The 19,367-nt window shown below is 46.0% G+C and overlaps 1 protein-coding gene across 7 annotated transcripts in view; it reads left to right on the forward strand.

Annotated features, from left to right (window-relative positions):
• Positions 1–19,367, forward strand: part of PHACTR4 (phosphatase and actin regulator 4) — a 69,173-nt gene that overhangs the window by 34,408 nt on the left and 15,398 nt on the right. For 2 of the 7 annotated variants that reach the window (XM_026863445.1, XM_026863451.1), the window contains exon 1: positions 11,417–11,712. The exons of the other annotated variants lie outside the window; for them this stretch is intronic. In XM_026863445.1, coding sequence (XP_026719246.1) covers positions 11,667–11,712 — 46 coding nt within the window. In that variant the 5' untranslated portion in view covers positions 11,417–11,666. Of the gene's footprint in view, positions 1–11,416; positions 11,713–19,367 lie in introns of those variants that run through there. 7 annotated transcript variants of the gene reach the window in all.

Below are 19,367 nucleotides of genomic sequence, written 5' to 3' on the forward strand. Positions count from 1 at the left end.
GGGGGGGGGGCGCTCAGCAGGGCCCCCCCTTCCCATCATCACCCCCGAGAGACGGGAATTTCGTGCCCGCAACCCCTGCCTGGGCGCTTTCCCATAAAAGCTGCATTTTGGCAGGGCAGCCCTCCCTCCCTGCAAGAGCGGGGCCCTGGGGTTCCCCCCTCTCTCTTACTGGAGACACACACACACACACACACACACACACACACACACACTCCCGTCCGTCCCCCCCATCGTCCCCCCCCAAACTTTAAAGGTGCAGCCGAGCCCCGGCCACGGATGTCTACTTTCACCGGCGGGATGCCGTGAAGCGGGGGGTGAAGCTGCCATTGCATCAGCTTGGGGCAAAATCATGCGGGTGCCTGAATGGCGAGTCCACGCCAAAGCCTCCCCCCGCGCTTGAAAAGGTGGAATTTAATAACTTTCCGTGCTCCGCACAAGAATCCTATAGAAAAACACGGCCCCGCTTCCTGTGGTTCTCCCCGGCTCTCTCCTACCGGCTGGGAAACGGTGCTTGTGTAGAGTTTGCTTTGTGTGTTTTCCCTTGACTTCCCCGGCAGGGCTGCAGTAAGGGACTCATTTCCAAGGCTGGGCGAGCAGTGAGTCATGGCTTGGCAAGGAAAATAACTCCTGGCGACTCGGTGGTGATCCTCGCTGGATGGATGTGCTCGTAGCTCCGCTCTCAAAGGCTCGATCAACACCCTCTCCCCATCTCAGGAAGGCAAGAGTTAGGCAGACGTCTGAGGCTGACCCTTGATCATTGAGAGGACTATAACCAGCCTCTGCAATGATTGTTGTTGTTGTTGTTGTTGAAATTCAACCAAACTGTTGGAAAAGCTGCCTCCCCTCCCCAGCCCTTTGATTTGAACGTTAAATCTTGGAGATGTTAGTGGTGATTAGGAAAGTAAACATTGTCCCTTCCTGGAGGGAAGACAGAAGTTTGTTCTGCTCGAGCATTGTGCGTTGCAGGGGTTAAGTTACATTTTGCTTTGGGGAGGAAAGGAAAAATCTCTCAAAGTAATTAACTTAAGATGCTGACGCTAATGAAGGGGCTTTCAAAGCTGGGGCTGGTGGGGGGTTGATGGGAATCCCCTGTTGAATCAATGACATTAGGGCCTTAGGAGTGATTCTGCAGTTATTAGACTGAAATGATGTTGAACATGAAGTTAATCCTGTTATCTCTCAAATATTGAGCAAACTGCTTGCTCTGGATAACTCTATAATGGGATTATACTAGTCATTCTGGCACCCTTGACATTCCCTATCTGTTCAGGGCTTTTTCTTATTTTCCTGTTCAGGATAAAGTATTGATCAGTCTTCTTAGAGTTAATTTTGGGAGATAGTGGCTAGGGCACTGTTTTCCAGTGATCCTGGATTTTCTCTTTTCTTTTTTTAAAAATGAGTTTGATAATGAGCACCCTGTTGCCTTATGAAGCCATTCACTCCTCCACAGCAAAGATCCCTTGAGCCCATCCCTAAATAAATGTTTAGGAAAAGAACTGAAGAACAAGGACAAGTATAAAAAGAGACTTCCCTTTGTCATGCCTTCCTGGCATCAAAAAATCTGCAATTGAGTGAGTTCCTGTGCTGGAGACCATTCCTGGGCCATCATATTTGCAGAGTATAATCAGTTCTGGTTTGAAAGCCTAATTTTGTGTCTGTGATAGCCTGTAGCAATTGTTCTAAGCAAAGGTAACTGGTGGTGTTTTACAAAGGATTATTCTGAGTTTGTTTTTAAGCAGTCTGATAAATTGCAAGGTAACCAATGGCAGGAAAACCCAAGAAGCAGAATGATCATGTAGGGAGGAAAGAGAAAAAACCCAATGCATGTTCAGTCCCTCGCCAATGTTCATTACAGACAGGGTTGCTTTCCTGTTGGGCCCACACACCTCCGTGTTTTAGTGGCCTGACCTTTACACAGGGTTTGTCATGAGCTGGGACAGTGGTGGTGTCACTGCCAGGTCAAGTTATGTCCTTGGTTGCAGCAGGGCCAAACATAGTGACTTACGGTTCTGTCATTATGGACTGAAATCAGACTACTGCATATCGTGCGAGAGGTAAAGACCTACACCGTGGTGAGAATTACAATTTGAGTTTCAGAGTCAGAGAAAACAGTTTTTTTCTCTGCTCTGTAGCCAGAAGCTCAATTAACAATAAAACGGGCCTCTTTCTTTCAGCATCACTACAGTATAGAAGTGATTTCTACAACACCCACTAAATGAGCAGATGTTTTTGTGCCAAACCAGAAATTTCCATAAATATGGGAAAGTTCCATTACAGGGTCAGTCAGCTTTTATTTTCCAGGCTTTGATTCTTTTTTTTTAAGGCTGATCTGAATCTCATTAAGAACTACATATTTTTTGGTGAGGGTTTTTTTTTCCCATTCCCCCCCACTCCCTTGACAAAGGTGAGAATTGCTTTGGAAGGTCCGAGGAGCTCCCTTACAGCAGAAATGGGCTTCAGCGTTGCTAATGACTTGTGTGTAGATGTGGGCTCCGGTAGCCAAGGGGCCATCTAGCAGTTTGGACTAGCTGGGTTTCAGTTTAAGTGCCCAGGGGCCAGCTAGCCCTGCTGTTGATAAGGTAATGGATTTAGGTGGTGTTGTCACAACCTGTAATTTCAGGGGAGCTTGGAGGAAAGCCCTGGGATGGCATTTTTACAGCAAGAGTGCCTTCTGCATGTTTCTTCAGATGGGAATCTAGCACAAGAACAAACTCCCTGTTTCAAACCTAAAGTACATGGAGGAATGGTTTAATGCTTGTTTGCACACCCTAAATTTTGTGCACCAATTCAATTGCTTGCTCTAACGTATCCTTGCTATAACTGCTGTTTGAAGAATGTGCTTACTTGGAGCCCTGGTTTTCAACTTTCCATTTGTGCACCTTTGAACATCGTCTGACAGGAGGCACAAACCCCTGTGAAGTTAGTCAATCCAAATGTACCTGGTTTTCTCGGTGGGTTCTCTTTAGACCCCTTAAAGGTAGCTCTAGCTAATTATTCCTACGAGCTGAAAACCCCTGAACTTGAGTTTTGGTGCTGCTTAGTCTTCTGTGCAATGGATCTTGAGGAGGGAACTCTTTGGTGGATGCCGTGGTGGGGAATTTGTACTGATACTTGTAAGGTCTTTCTCCCTAATGAGCAACGTTGACCTCTTTGAGCATTGGGAAGTATGTTGTAACCTCACGGAGCCATGGGATGTGGCATGGAGCTCTGTGGCTGCCTAATCTCTGCCATGTGATTCTCTGATCTGAGCCCCTCTCTCAAGGTGTTTAACAGAGGTGTGAGGCTTACAAAGGCTGCCAGGGGCAGGAGCGAGGTAAATCACACTGCTCTGTCTGGCCCACTGACTGGGGGGGGTTATCTTCATTTCAAGTGAAGGTAGGACTCCCACAAGCCCTCCTGGGTTGGCTGAAAGCTTGTTAGCTTACATACTTGAAATAGTAGTGTGCTATAACTCCTTATGCTGCAAAATTTGTCTGAGAAGGTGAGTAAATATTTGAGTAGCTTGCCGTTGCAGAGCTCGTGGCTGTTGGCATTTGAGCTGGCTGTTCAGAGCCAGGCCTGATGGACCGCAGTGGTCATGCTGGGCTACAGTCTAACCTCTTACTGGCAGAAACAGTCCTGTTTCGATTTAACCACATTTCCTCTCAGCAGTGGTGCTCAGACTGTCTGCAGCCCCACATGCGACCGTGCTGAGTGTGAGTAGATGGGAGAGTTATTTGATAGTGTCAGAAAGGGTTTTCAGCCACTCTTTTGATATGGTGCTACTTGCTCCTAAACAAGGTCGCTGCTGGTGCTCAACAAATGCAGAAGCAAGGGAATGAGGTGAAATGATGTGAAATGAAGATTCTGGGAATGTGTGGTCACATCTGCAAGAGGGGGAGCAATTTCGGGCGAAACGGCTGCTCACGAGGTTACGACCAGCTGTACCTTCTGAACTGTTGGCGTTATCTCATCTCTTGACGTTTCCTTTAATTATATGAAACGGCCTTGACACTGTAAACAATTGCCATGGCATTGTCTCTGCTGCTTGTGTGAGTCAATGTGATGTGTAAACAGCGTTTGGTTTTGGGGACCCGATCTGTATATGTCTTGGGACACGAGCTACCTGTTTGCAGTTGTCACGTCTGCTTTGTGTGCCTTGCTCTGGGATGGCTCTTCGTGCTCATGTCTGCCACCATCTTATTTTCACAAGAGCTCTTGGCGCTGGCAGAAAACAGAGGAGCATCAAGGCAGGGACTGGGATTCTGGGAAGGAGCCTAAGGGGGTTAGATAGGGTGCTCACATTTTGCTTTTAGCTCCCTTGGGCCTCCATAATTCTCTCCCCAGCAAGCCAGTTCCGAAGGGGTAAGGAAGGGGATGATTCACAACACAAAACCAAGCATTGCTTTCATCACGCTAGCAGCAATCTTTGACTTGGCATGTTTCAATCTTCAGCCTTGGTGATGCTCAGAGACACCTTGGTAGTTGAGCAATAGTAAATATTTGAAGAGTTGAGGTTGAGGTTGACTGTCTTGCTGATGGCCCTTGTCTGGGTGTGACCCGTGGTCTGGATGTGCCACTGTTTAGGGTGGCCCATGGTAGATCTGTGAAATGTATTTGACTAGATGAACTTCCTAAGCCTTATCTTGTTCCTTAAATAGAGAATAAAGCTTGTATCAACATGAATCACAAAGTTGATAAACTGGAATGGTTCCTCTTGGAGTTGTCTTCTTGTATTGGGCAAATATTTATCCACATTGTTTCAAAAGGCATATTTGTGCAATAGAAGGAGGTCAAACCTGTAATTACCTGTTAGATTCACTCAGGTAGAAATGGCTTGTAAAAACACTGTATGTTTGAAAGGAAGCTTTAAAACCTGATGTTTGTGTGTGAATCTAAAGTTGTAGTTTAAAATTTCAAATTTTATGAGTTTTCAGTGGTATGGCTGCAAGGAGCATTTTTTCTTGTTGAATTTAAGTGCCTTAAGCCAAATCTATCTGCCGTTTCTTTTAATTTCTGAACTGTGGCAGGGAATTTGGGTGTCTCTTCCAAATGTATCTGCTCGAGATGATCAGAAGCTGAGACTGCGTGCCAAACTTGCCTTGCATTTTAATAAGGAGCTTCTAGCCTAGTCAATAATTAAAGCAGAGCAGGTGCGGTAGGGAAGTTGGGTGTTCCCCAAAAGCTAAACCAAGGCGCTTTTGTAAGTCTCCCTGGGCAGAGCCAAGTGAGTGAAGGATGGTAGGATGCCCTGGCACTGGCTGGCTTTGTGCAGTAATTTGGAAAAAATGTAACTTAAGACTGAAGAGCTCTAGGTGTTGAAGGATAATTTGGCTTATTGGTGCGGTGTGCCTGCGATGAGCCCTTCGGGATGGCAGAGGAAATACTCAAATGTTTTGCTGCAGTTTCATCTTCAGATACAAAGAACAAGTAGGCTTGCTGAGATTTTTGTGAGACGTTAAAAAGAGGAAATAAGACTTATAGAGAAATCTTGCTGCCTTTTCAGCTAGTGCATAGGCAGAGAGGCTTTCAGCTTAAGCTATAGTTTGGCATCTTGTAGGAAGAGAAATTTGGGATCATGGATCTTTTAATGGATCGGAGCCTGTGGACCTTGACCTATACATTGCAGACTAGTTTCTAGAGTTAAATATAGTGCTACCCCTGAGGGTTAATTTCAATTTAATCTAATCTTAGAGGTCTAATATTTACTGCTATTCTTGCTGTTAATTTGCAGTCTCCAGTGCTTAACAGAGTTTGTCCCATCAGTTTTATAGCATAGATGGGATTACCACTTTGCCAAAGGACTTGGTTATTTTGAATAATGTCTGTATAAAGCTGTAAAGTCTTGTGTGAGTTAGGTTTGTCCAGTAAGGTAGTAAACGTGGAGGATGTGACTGTCTAGCACGTCTGTACTGCAGCCACTGGCTTAGGAAGAGCACTGTGTATTTGTGCTGTGCCAGTCCTAAAAGCACATGCTGAGTAGTGGTTTGAAAGGAGGGGGATGTATTTTTGATTTGTGCTGCAGCTCTGTTAGTTTTGCCATTCTTTATCTCCCATGTTTTGCAGTGGGAAGCCTTAGCTAATGTCAGTTTATACGTTCTTCTCTGAGTACCTTAGTTTTTGCTGCGGGAGAAGGTTAAATGAGTTAAGCTTAATGCCATGCCTGTTCCTTCCCTAAACAATGGAATAACTAATGTAATTTTCTTCTCCATGTTTTTGCTTAATGCGTTCCTAATAATATAGCTGGAAGTGGCAGATGGGTATCCTGCCTCCGAGTGCTTCACTGTTGGGAATATGCTGATGCTTTGCTGATGCCTGATGCTTCGCTGGAATGTGTCCTATATCTGTGTTTGATTTGGCTTCTGACCAGTGTTTCTTTTAATGCTGCTTCAAGGTGCTCCAAAAAGTAGTTTGTCAGCTTTGGAGATTCCCTTGCCTCAAGATGGCATAGCCATGAATCACCACAGTGATCAAGTTAGCCAAGATGTGACAGAATCTTTAATTTTGTCAGGATTACATTCCTTAGCATTCCCTCACTAGTAAACAAGAAAATATTTAGCATGTGTTATAATTATAGTGAATGGTGAGGAGGCATTGAAGATGATACGTTTTCAAAAATGTGCTCTCATTGAAAGTTGCACTTCCTCCGCTGGAAAACAAAGCTAGGGGGTATTTTGGCCTTAAGCTTCTCTTGGCCCCAAGACCTACCACACAATTTTCTTTAGCCTGGTGTTTGAGACAATTAAGCGATTCCTTGTGTTCCAGCCACCCGCTGTGATCACGAGGCTTTTCAGGAGCATGTCCTCAGCTTTATTTTTCCCTTCCTAAACGTGAGGCTGGACGTGCTGTCAGTCAGCTCGTTGGCAGAGCCTGCTGCTGACCCTAGAGCAATGCTCTTCCTCCAGCTGTGCTCCATCCCGGTCAACATCTGGGCTGCTGGAGCACATGGGTTGCTTTTCCCCCCTTTCCCCTGGCCTCCAGCACATATGTGGTGGCACCAGCTCAGTCCCTGGTGTGCTGGATCTGCTGCCCTTTGCTCTCTGAGATGGAGCAGGCGCTATCACCATGCTGACTAATTGGTGGGGACAAGGGGACTGGAATGCTCTGGGAAATAGGAGTTTCCCTCTTGGAAATGTCACAGGAAGCATGGAGGAAATCATGTGGTTTAGGAGTGGTTACCTCACTCTTCTGTCTCATCCGAACCAGCGCCCTTTCATCAAAGTATACAGAACCTAAACAATGCGATGCCAGCTGGCTTATAAATAAACCATTTTCCATTTCCACACCGGGTATCGGGCTGACTTTTGATACCATGTGAGGAGAAAGGAAGAGCGTCACATTGTGTTGGCTTGGGACCTTTCAGACTGACTACCCAGCTTCCTACCCGCATGCTTCCCCTTGGTCTGCTGTCGTAGCTAAATGTGGGAAAGAAGCAACTCTCCCACATACTCTGTTTCAGAACACAGCCCAGAAATGGTCATCTTTGTAGGCAGCCAGAGCTGTTAAATATATGTAATATATATATATTTTTTTATACTCTCCTTGTTCTGTCAAAGCTGCTGAGGATTGCTAGCAAGCAGATTGTGGTGAAACACATCTAGAGTTGTGATGCTGCCACTTTTTCTTCTCCTTGGCAATCCTCCTGGTAAGGTGGTACCATGGGCCTGTGTTAGTATTTCAGGTGGGTGCATCTCCAGCAAGGAAAGAGCCTTAAATTGTCCCGTAGCTCCTGCTGACTTTTTTGCTGATGGGCTCTAAAGGAAAACGCCCAGTATCACTGGTTTTAAATAGACAGCTCCGTCTGCACAGATGGGATAATGCAAGAGTCCTTTTGAATGTTCCTGTGGCTGAATCATGGAACATAAATGTCTGAGTCACTGTAGATGAATGTGGTGCTTCACGTCGGTGTGAACTGAAATGTGAGCAACAGTGTTTTTATTAGAGGAGCTAATATTTATGCTCATTATGGGTTTCATTAGATTTTAAAGTGAAACAATCTAGAAGAGTTCCTTTTACAATGTATATAAACAGGCTATTAAGGTGTGAATACTGGATTTTTAATGGGATGCTGCTCTGGATGGAGAGAAAATGAAACTTCAGAGGAAAGTGATGTACCCTGCTTCTTGGGCATTCGCTGCCCGTAACCACTCCTCTTGTTCCGTTTCAGCCATCCGACTCTCCTGAAAATCTGTAAAATTTTCAAGTAACTGGGATTTTTTTGGTTATATTTTTAGAAGAAAATATTGAAGGGACTATCAGGCATATCCCTTTTTGCTTTCCTGTAGAAAGCTCTCTGCTATTCTGAGCTCTTCTTTCTCATAAAAGTCTTCACCTGTCCCTGAGGAGTAAAGACTTCGCTCTGGTTTCTTTCTGGTTGCTGTGCAGCTAAGTCAGATGGCCCTTCTGCGTTACAACAGGAATTTTGGACATTCATTTCTTGTCCTTGCTTGAAACGTGGATTTTCCTTTGTCCTAGATGTCCAATTGGATGGGGGCTGAGGTTTTGTCTCGCTGCTGTTGGTAGGGCTGAGGGAACCTTGCCAGACAGGGTGCTAAACCCTGTGTCGGTGCTCTGTGCTCTTCAGGTGCTGCTGGCAGGGAACTTGGCCAGGTTGCTTTGTCCCATATTTTTCCCCCACTGTGAAACAAAGCACTGTGGATGCAAAGGGTTACTTAAGAGCAGATTAAGTATGGCTGCTCTTTTGCTTTGTCCTTGGGCTGGAGTTGAGACAGGAACATTTTTTGGGGATGTATCTGCTTGCAGAGTTTTCAGCTTTCTTTCCAGAGATGGAACTGAAGGATGGACTGGCAGGTTTTTCTGGCCAGAAGTCCACCTTGAAAAGAATGATGGTGGTGGTACTTTTGTTTTGGTTTTCTGCTGTTTTCTGCATTTTGTCAACCTTCTTCTGGAGGGGTTTTGGTTCTTTATACCCCAAAAGCGGAGAGACTTGTGACTGATACCCCTAAAGTCCAAAGCTAATTGCGATTTGAAATGCAGATTTGTATCTCTTTGCTCCTTTGAGCACCGCAGCCCTGTTTCAGAAGCAAATACTAATACTTCTGGTACAAACTTGGTTACAAGTGCCTTTGCCAAATAGTCTTGTTACTCTTTTCATAATGGTTCGTAAGGCCTGATCAATGATACAGAAATGTGAAAGGACTTTCTTTAATAATTGTGTTTCCAAGGCTAGTGAGCTCCTGTGTGGCACCAGAGTAACTGCCCTGTGTGTTCTTGGACTGCAGCTGCTGCGGATTTAAATGCATTTGTTTAAATCTTTCATTGAAATTTAAGCTAATGTTTCATGTTTTACTAATGTAGAAATAAGGGGTCAGGCATGTGATTGTGCTGCTGTGCTTTAACAACCTACCGTGTGTCATCTGTTCTGCAGCAGAGTTTTGTGCACTCTTAATTCACAGAAAATGCAATATACAATGCAACGGCTTTAATCTCCTTAGAAGTCAGGCAAGTCTAGATGCAGTGTTTAGCGTTCTGTAGCGTTCCCAGATGCAGGAATAATTTTTCCAGACCTCCTTCCAAGCTGGACAGCTGATTTACAGACTTGGAGAAGTCTTCCAGCCTCTATCTCTGAACTTTGTGGGTCTCTGCCAGATGGCAGCATATTTAAATGGCTTTAAAATGGCTTTTTCTTTGTTTCAAAGCAAAGAGTCTTAAATGAGGTGGAGCATGCCTGTGAATCAGTATGTTAATTGCCCACAATGAAAATCAAAAGTACTTGGAAGACTGACTGCAGTGGCTGACCAGACAGAAACGCAGGCTCCTCTTCCAAGCTCAGAGATGTCTGGTGGTGGGAGGCAGAGAAGAGCAGCGCTTTCAGGAACGTCCATGTGTTGTGTGCGAGGGAGGAGAGTGCTATTTGCTCCTCCACCCCCGTGTGTCTGCTGATCCCTTGCTCCTCCACCTGCTCCTGCCGCCGTGCTCCTGCTGTCCATGGGGATTGTGGTTCGTCTGCTCAGCACACAGGGATAGGGACGAGCCGGGTGCAGGTGGAGAAGGTGCAGTAGTGTCCTGCTTCCTCCTGTGTTTTCACAGCTGTGCTTCGGAGGAGAGGCATGCGTTTGCAAGTTGTCCGATGCCTTGTCTCATATCTTAATAGAGGAACTAAGAGCATCAATGTCTTCCAGGTGTGTTTGTGGTTTAGGTGGAGTTTTATTAGATTTCAAAACTACCCCCTTCCCTCTCCTGGGGTGTGTTGGCTGCAGAACTGCCTCCCACTGCGACACGCGGCTGTGAGCGGCGATCTCTGCCGCTGCGAAGCAGGGGTTCGCTTTGGGTGTCTGTTCTGACTAATGTGCAGCATTGATTGTTCCCAGCTGCACCAGCCCAAATTGACAATCTCGGATTTTGTTGTTTCCCAGAATAGAAGATTTTTACTATTGGGACTGCTGCAGTAGTGAGCTTGTCCTGAAATCTTTCTGGCTGCCTGAGCGATATTCGGTGATATTGAAGTACTGCGGCTGCTGGCCTGACAAGGACAGGGACCTCTAGAGCTGCAGCAAATCTTGGTGTGTTTAAAACTGCTTTTTCCTACAGTAGGAGAGAGCAAACCTGGCAGTGTCAGATGGGTTCACTAGTGTGATGGTGCAGCAAATTTCTGTATGTTTTTGAAAATTGTTTTTCCTTTTCCTCTGAGTTAAAATGAAGCTTCTGGATGGTTAAAGGTTTTCCACTCCTCTGTGCTATGGGGTTAGAAATAATCTGTAGGTTCACTGAAGTCTTGTAATAAATTTTGATGAAAAATTCAAGAATACAAGTGGACATAAACTCTGGAGATCTTTGTTACTATGATGCAAATGTTGAGGGGGATATTTGTTACCTTAACCGTCAAGATGTGACACATGAATAAACAAACTCTTACTTTCCGTGTTGAATTTAAATTTTCCTTTGTTAAATTTAATTTAAACAAGATGACACGCTCCCTGCCTCCTACTTTCTTCCTGGTAACTTTAGCAGACAGAGGGATTGCTATGAAATTGTATTTTTATTACATGTCTGGCTAGATGCATATCAGCTCAGGCACTCTTCTTGAAATTCCCTTTACTCAGGATAGTGCAGCTCGTACAACAGTTAGAGTACCACGTTTGCTTATTCATGACGGCCTTGGTTTGTATTTTGCAGGCTCAGGTACGCTCTTACCTCCTTGATCCCGTTTGGGAGGTGAAACCTTTCCGTGCATTGGCGTGCGTGGTTTCTCCAAGCCCTTCCTTGAGCAAAACACCCCGGTCTCCCTCTCTCCTCTCTCCCGGCTTTTCTCTCTTCTTGTTAAACTTGATGCGAGGAAGGAGCGAGGGGTGTTGATGATTTGGATTATGCAGCTAAGTGGCTGGAGCGTGGCTGGCTGTCTCCTCCCCTTCCTGAGCTTTGGCCCTAGCCAGCTCGGCTCTGGAATGACAGGCATTCCTGTGTGAAGGGAGCTGGCACGGCTGCCTATTTATGAGATTCAAGTGCCCGGCCATGGGGTACGGGGAGAGCAGGACCTGCGCTGGTCCACTGGACGCCCATGCCGTTGTCTGAGAGTTGGCAGCCGCCTCGCTCGCCGGGCTCTTTCCTAGTCCGAAGCGTGGATTTATCATTTTAAAGGACTAAACTGCTCTCTCAGGGTAGACTTTTTTTTTTCCCCTCTCTCCCCCTCCCGCCTCCTCCCGGAGAGCTGCTTAGAAAAGAATCTAATGGGGCAGCCGCACTTCTCGAGACCGGTAAATCCAGCTGCTTTTGGTGAGTAATGGAGGGAAAGGGAGACGGAGGAAACTTTGGGGCTGCGGCAGGGCAGGATTGCAGGTGAAACGGAGGAGTTGGGAGGAGTGGAATGCGGAGCTTGTGTAACCTGCACCCAGCTCAGGAGCTGAGAAGAGAAACCAGAGAAATAACTCCATTTCCTTCCTTTCTCTTAACTCATGTCACATGCAATTGCTGTGCAACACGTTCCTGCTGATCTTCAGACAGGCTCCGAGCTGCCGTTTTTAGGGATAGCCTCTGTCTTGCCCGGCCAGGGTCAGGGACACTAGCTTTGCAAAGCGCTTGGACAGCGCTAAAATTCACCTGAGTGGGGTGGGAGCCAGCCCTGATCGTCTGCCTGGACTGGAGCTGCCCAGGATTGCCTCCTTGTGTGTAATGCCACACAGCTTTTGGGGGCAGCTATAGTAGTTTTGGGGGGAGAAGAAGCTTGGCAGTCGTCTTCCTGCTTGTTTTCTCTCCCTGCTCTGCGAGGTATCTGAGTAACTGGCAGGCTGTAGCAAACACAACCTTGCTTTAAGTCCTGGCAGTAGCACTACTTCCAGAGCGCTGTGTGTAGGTCAGTGTTATTTCCAGGTCTCTGTCTTCGGTGCTGTTCGATGCACTGACTATAAGAGGAGACTTTACGCATCGCGCTGTTCCCTTTTATCTCATACCGACTTGCTGTCAGCTGTCTGGGCTGAGTTACTCTCATCTGTAAAGTAAATTATCTGATTTAGAGAAACACTTGACATTTGCCCGTGGAGAGCTCCCTGAGATACAGTGGGGTTTTTGCATTCTTTTATACTTTTATAACTTTGAACCTACCAAGTATTTTTAGGGCTCAGATAAAACCAGTCCTTCTCCTTTCCCCACCCCCAGTTCACTCCAGCTAGTCTTGTTCAAGAGCTGCTAAAAATAAGTGGTATTGAGAGAGTGGAAGGGAGAAGTAAAAACTTCAGTCATCTTCGTACTGTCCATGGGAGACTAACAACATCTTCTCCTTGGATTTATGTGCTGCTAGAAGCTGACCTCTTCAGTCTTGGGCTCTTTCTCTCATCAAGCACCCGAGGCGGTGCTAATTTTCAGGGGAGTGGGCTCGCTTGGCGTAATGACATTGTCCTTTGCCAGAGACGAGGCCAGCAGACCTGGTGTTTCCTCAACTGGTCAGTTGCTATCTGAAGTCATTTTTCATGGCACAGCTTGCATAGTTCCTGCTGAATAAATTGTGAACTTGAAGAGGTGGTTCTCGCCTTAACTTTGGCAGGATGCTGTTGAAAAGTCTTGTGAAGATTACGGTGATTAGAAACCTACAAAAGACAGGGAAACTGAAGGCTGGGACTATTTGAGGTTGCTTTGTGACCACAGCCTTTTATTGCTTTAAAGTCAGGATTCATGTCTTCCCTGGACCATTCAGGAAATGCACATGAAGTTTTTAAAGCTGTTATAGGAAGCTTAGAAACATTTACCTAAAGTGTGTTTTTTGATACTTTAACAACATTTCCTTCAAAGGAGTCTTCGTTTGCTTTTTGAATCGTAGCTGTTTGCTTGAAAGCTTTTTGGATTCTTAACTGCTCTGCCTGGCACAACAAAGCGACAAGGGAGCTGAATTATTCTCCAGCCTGTGCATCAACACTGTTTTGGCAACGGGCGGGTTTGTTAGCCAGCAAGGATCCCGTGCAGGCTCCATGTGGCGAGGCAGTGGGTCCTGCTGTAGCCTTAGGTCCAGACTGTACCACAAAACATGCGGTGTTAGGTGTGTAATGAGCAGCCCCGTCCTCGGCAGAAATTCCTGGTGCACCTTCAGGGCTGGTGTGATAGCCACACAACTTCAGGTGCGTGTGTAACTCAAGAAAATAAAGGCGGTTAAGCAGAAGTGGTCAGAGTTGCTGCTGTGGCACTGAAGTGCCTCATTTGTCAGAGTGCTTCTTAGCTCTCAGCTAAGCGTTTACAGTGTCTTTTGCTGTAGCACAGTCTCGCTGCTGCAGCTCTGTCTGGATGTGAGCCTTGAGGCTATGACTGTGAGACAAATGCCCAGTGAGCTCCTTAGGACCAGAAACTCCTGGGATTTGTGGAAATCCTGTAGTAACTACTACGGTAAGAGATGGATCAGGTTCTGGGTGAACTGTGGTTTGCAGATGGAAAGAATCTGGCTTAAGCTCATGATTTACATGCTATGCAAGTCTGGTTACAAAGCAAAACACTGGTACTTTCTTGTTTCCTTTGTGAGGATGAGTCTTAGTGAAGACAGAATTTAACAGATCTTGCATCTCTGAAAAGGACTGGGGCAAAGAGCCTGTTGTAGCGCAGGCAGTGGTGAAACGCATCTTCCTTTGGAGTTAGTCTGTTCTACCAACTCTTGGATGTCTGCGGAGATATTTTAGGGAGAAAAGCAGCATGTTCTCTGTCTTTTCCTAACAGCTTCAATCTGTAGTCCTGTCCTGGGGCTCACTGACCATTCATGGTTAAAGGATTCTGCCATTTTCTTCATGAACACTAGAAATCAGTAGTTTCCCTCCTAGGCATATAGCAATATAATGTGAATTGTCAGCATCTGGGATGCAATTCTTTGATTTCTTCAGAGCCTTCAGTCTTGCTTTGTTAGGGTCTCTAACTCGGATCTTGAAGTGATTTTTAGCTTATGTAATGATGTGCCAATTAAAAACAAAATAAAATTTCTCCATAGCCATACAGGGTTTTGATGGTGTGTGGCCTGAGCTAAAATGGTTTTAAAATTCACCAGTGCTAAATCTGCAATGACCTGCACTTGATGCAGCTTGGGTTTAGGGTTTTTTTTAGGTGTGCATCAGAGGTGCTGCTATCTCATGTACTATTGCAGGTATCTTCCCTAAGAGAGATGATCCTTAATGAAAGAAATGTTTTTTGTTTATTTGTATTGGTGCCTGAACTCTCTACTGTGCATTTTCCTAGGCTGGTTTCTGCATTGCTTTGCAGAAAGGTATTTTGGGGCTTGATCTCTGAAGATGGGGATTAACTGTATTTGCTCACGTGATGGTTTTTCCTCCCTTGGACCATGGTGTGACTGTTAAACCATTACATTTCTATGCTGGTATTTCTTAAAGGACAGCTAGATAGCTGCTTGCTGTTGTGAGTGTCCTGTGTGCACGGCAATGGTGTGAACACGTGTGGTATTTTTAATTGACCCCACAGGTCCTGGCTCTGCAGGTTTGATCCATTGTGAGTAGAGGTAGAAGTGAAAGCTTTACCATCTTTAATGAGAATGGCAGCCCCAAGCCTGAGGAAAGTTTTGGGAGCAGATGACACATGCAGCACCGCAGCCACTTGCTGACTGTGTGACAAGCTTGGAGACCAACTGCGAGTCTCCATCTTACACTGAAATGGTTTCTATTCTCTGGAAAAAGCCATTACAGCAGTAGATCACCACCACCCATGTTCTTGCACAACAGTTTGCACCTACCACAAGGTGCAGTGGGAGAAGAGGGGTTTTTTTCTGTCTGTGTTTTAACTGCAAGAGTTCAGTGTAAATGTGTGTAGCAGTCTGCAGGGGGAGGGTTTGAAAGACCAGCTGGCCAGGCGTACTGATGGAGAATTGCATCCTAGCTCCTTGGCACTGCTGGAGCTTTCTGCCTTCTTGTGTCTCCAGGCTGTGCCAATTTTGTGACGTTTCCCTAGACTATTTCAGTCTAAACATTTTGGGTTAACACAAATCTGCTGTTTAAACAGCTCAAATTCACCTGCTTGTTTTGATGGAACAGGATCAGGACATGTTAAGTGTTTCAGAGAGAAGATCTGAAATGGCATCAGGCTCTGGATGGGAAGCTGGGAGGTAGGAGCCAGGGCACAACTCCCTCCCCAGACCTGCTGCGTCCCGGGGGTCTGTCCGGGGGTCTGTCCGAGGCCTGGCAGGCTGAGTGCTCCAGGCCATCTGCTCCAGGAGAAGCACCCGTGATTGCCTGGGTCCATGTGCAGAACTTGTAGTAGATGTTTTATTCTGGAGTTTTTCTCAACCCGAGCAGTGCGTTAGGCACGGTGTGCTGGTGCCAGGGTGGGCTCTGTCCAGCCCTCATTGCTTCAGGGTCACTTTTCTGGAGTGGGTACTTCATGTGGCTCTTGCAGAAAGGTTAAACAAGGGTGTGCTTTGGCATGGGGGCACATTAGGAACCTGCTTAATTGGAAAGCTCTTGACCTTCCAATTGAGGACTCCCCTGGGTTCACCTGCATGATCTCATTTAACCTTTTTCATAAATTTTAAATGGTTTCTCTGGCCTGGGAAGAAGGTGAGGCTGGTCTCTTAGACACAGGTTTGCCACACAAGTAAACAGTTGTGGTGCTGAGCAAGAGCCGGGTTGGGCGAGAGCATCAGCTTCCTGATGCTTCTCACCCCTCATTTAGTCCAGTTCATCTTTCCCCCCCACCCCCCAGTTTCTTTCCCTAAGCACTGTGCTGTTGTTCCTTAGCAGTTTTCCAGTGCATGACTCGGATAAGGAGGGGTTTCTGCCCTGCTTTGCAAGGTGGCTCAGGTACCCTCCTGTACCTTGTGGAGCAAAGCAAGAGGAAGCACAGAGAATCCTCCTTGCCAAGGCTCACTTCATAGTGAAGGCAGGTTGGGCAAGAAATGTTCTCTGCACCATTTCATGGAAATCTGAGCTGGAAATGGAAGGGAAGGTCCTTTTCTGAGGGAGTATGAGCATTATCTAATGTGAACAATCACTGAACAATGAGGTTATTTAAAATACAGATCAGTAAAGCACACCTACAGCTGCTGATCCACCCGCTAATTAGCAGTAAATGTAACTCATAATTGCATCACAACAGACTGTTTTAAATGTCTGTGTCCGTGTGGTAATTATGGATGGTAAAAGGAAGAGTGCTGTGGAAGAGCATTACAAGCTCTCCTGTGAGCAGCCTGTGCTGCAGAACCAGACAGAATGGATCCCATTTTGTAGCAGGGAGGGAAATTTCTTTCATGGCATCAGTATTGCCCTGTGGGCTGTCGTCTTGGGTGTTCACACTGTTTAATAACGTGTATCGAGTTTTATTCTACGCAGAGCAGAAGGGATGGTGAAAATGATGTGGACTGTGGTTTCATGCTGTGAAGGGGTACACGGTATGCCTGTCTCCCCCTCTTGCGTGCCTGTTTTTAGACGCCGAACTGATTATAAACAAGCAAAACCGAATGTTGGACAAGACCTGATGCGCAGCACAAGCCTATGAGCAGTTGGTAGCACGGCAGAGAAGCAAGAACTGAGTTATTCCATATCGATGCTGAGTGTCATTGTGAAACCTCGCTGTTGTATTAACCTGCATGATTGCAATTAATGGCAGTCTGGTGTGAAACTCCACCCTGAGATGGTATTTGGTTTGACAGCCAGACCTGGACTGCAGAAGCTGCTGAAAGGTTCTTCCTCCTGGAGTAAAACTTGCATGTGGGCTCTCCCGCACCCCCCCTGCATTTAGCTGCTCCTGCTTTGGGGATATCGTGTGTCTCCTGCAGTTTCGGCTCATCCTTTCACGTCCACTGTTCCTCTGTAGCTGCTCGGAGGTGACTGTGGCAGGGGAATGCTTGTTGTTCTCCCTCTAATTGGAAATGGAGACATCGCAGCTTGCTGAGGTCTCTATTAATCTGTGGTTGAGTTTTCTTTTAATAAATTATTTTGCTTAGTGCAGCACTCTTGACACCTTGGGTGGCAGGAAGCACATAAGTTACATTCCTCAGAGCAATTGAGAGAAGGGAATGTGTATGGAGTGAGTTGGTACGACTGCCTTCAGTGCTGTTACTGCTCCTTGGAAAGGTGAGGGAAGTGCCTTTGTGTGGCGCTTGGGATCCGAATTCAGTCCACAGCTCGTGCCTGGCAAGGAGTCTTGCCTGCCCTGTAAACTTCGGGAATGCTCTATTGAACAAAGTGAATACTGCTTTTTAAAATTACACGTACAACTCCAGGGCTAATGTTCTAGTCTCTGAAGAAAGTGCCTCTAAACATCCAGACAATTCATCTTAGGTTTCTGGGAGCTTGAAATGCCTTTTTTTTTTTTTTTGTCCTCTCTTCTTCCCACCCACCCTCCCTCCCAGCAGAGAATCACAGAATAGAGCCACAGAAAATCACAGATCGGTGCTGACATCTTGTATGTTACTTTCCACCCAAATTCTCTCTGGTGATGAAGCCAGATTTTTTTTTAAGAAGCAGCTCAGATGCTGAGTTGATTTTGCTTTTCCAAATAATGTTGGCTGACATCAGCTTTTCACTGGTCCTTAGTGAACTTTCTGTTAGGGGGCTGATTTAAAAAAAAAACAAAATACAACCAACAACCAAACCCCATCAACCATCACTGTGTGAAATCTGGAGTCCTGTGGCAGAGAGGAAAGAAACCTGTATAGAGCTGGAAGGACCATGGATTTGAGGTGAAGTCTAAAATGACCACAATCAGCTTCGAAAATCATTTTTTTTTCTTGCTGGTTAGCACAGTGGTCCTTGGTTACCACTCCAGCCGCTTGGTAAACCTGAGTCCTGGCCTAGTTTTCTTCATCATTTGGTTGAAGAGCATGTGATCTAGATCCTCCTACTGAAATACTCTCCAGTTTCCCTTGTGCTGCTCTTCTCTGTTCTCCCATATTAGTCATCGATCTTCCACTTCATTTGTGTTCAGACTGAAAAATTGAGGTCTGTCTGTCCCGTGGTGTTGCACAGTGACAGCCCATCCCCAGCCCAGCCAGCCTGAGCCCGCTTGGGAGCCCGTGGCTGGGGCTGCCTGTGCTTGAGGCTTCCTGGGGTCTGAAATCTCACACTAGGAAGCACTGCAGGGTTGCAGGTAGAGCTTCACCAACACACAGCTCTTTTTTTCCTGGTTTTTTTTTTTTGCCCTGTCTTGAATCTGCTCTCCCCCACATTGATAGGAATCTGCTGTTTCATATCTGGGTCTGTATCCTTGGTGGATATTTGTAGGATATGGCAGATACATTATTAGCTCTTTGTCCTATGTGCAAAATAGCTTTTCCCTAAAATTCCTTTCCCAATCTTCTAGCCTCAGGAGATGGGATTCTTGGCTGAACTTTCTGCGTGGCCTACGGGGTATTGTCTTTTCTGCAGGCACGTCATACAGGCTTGTCTGAAGTTGACTAAAAGGTCTTTTGTGATCCCAGAAGGCTCGCAAACTCCACAACATTTGACTTAGAGGCTCAAAAATAAGACGCGCAAGTGCAGTTTGTAAGGCAGCACCTCAGCCTGTGGTATGCGGTGTTTGGCAGGACGGTGGCCTAGGCCTGTAGGAAGTCTCGAGGCTCTGTTCTTGACGCTGCATGTTTTCATGGAGTTCTGCAGCACAGCTTTGGGTGCTCCTCTCTTTAGCAGTGCTGAAGCCAAGGGATTATCGGTCTGTAAATTAAGGCCATGAAGCAGGCCACCAGCTGGCTTCACTTAGGTTGTGTGCACTCTGATTTTTTATTTATTTTTTTTTTAGGCATTGCTAGATTCTGCTGATTGTAAGTGTTCCCTTATGTTTCATCAAATACCCAGAAAACAGCAACACCAGGCAAGCCAGAATTGACAGTCACCAGCTTAGTGTTTCATGCTCTGGTTCTGCTTGGCATGTTGTTTCTTTATGAGGTTTTTTTTTTTGTTGCAGCAAGTTGGGGGTTTTTTTTGTGTGTCCTTTCCCGCCTCCATGTCCTTCTTGTGTTG

This window comes from Athene cunicularia, assembly GCF_003259725.1.
Source record: "Athene cunicularia isolate RWA chromosome 23 unlocalized genomic scaffold, athCun1 chr23_part2, whole genome shotgun sequence".
Classification (NCBI taxonomy): Eukaryota; Metazoa; Chordata; class Aves; order Strigiformes; family Strigidae; genus Athene; species Athene cunicularia.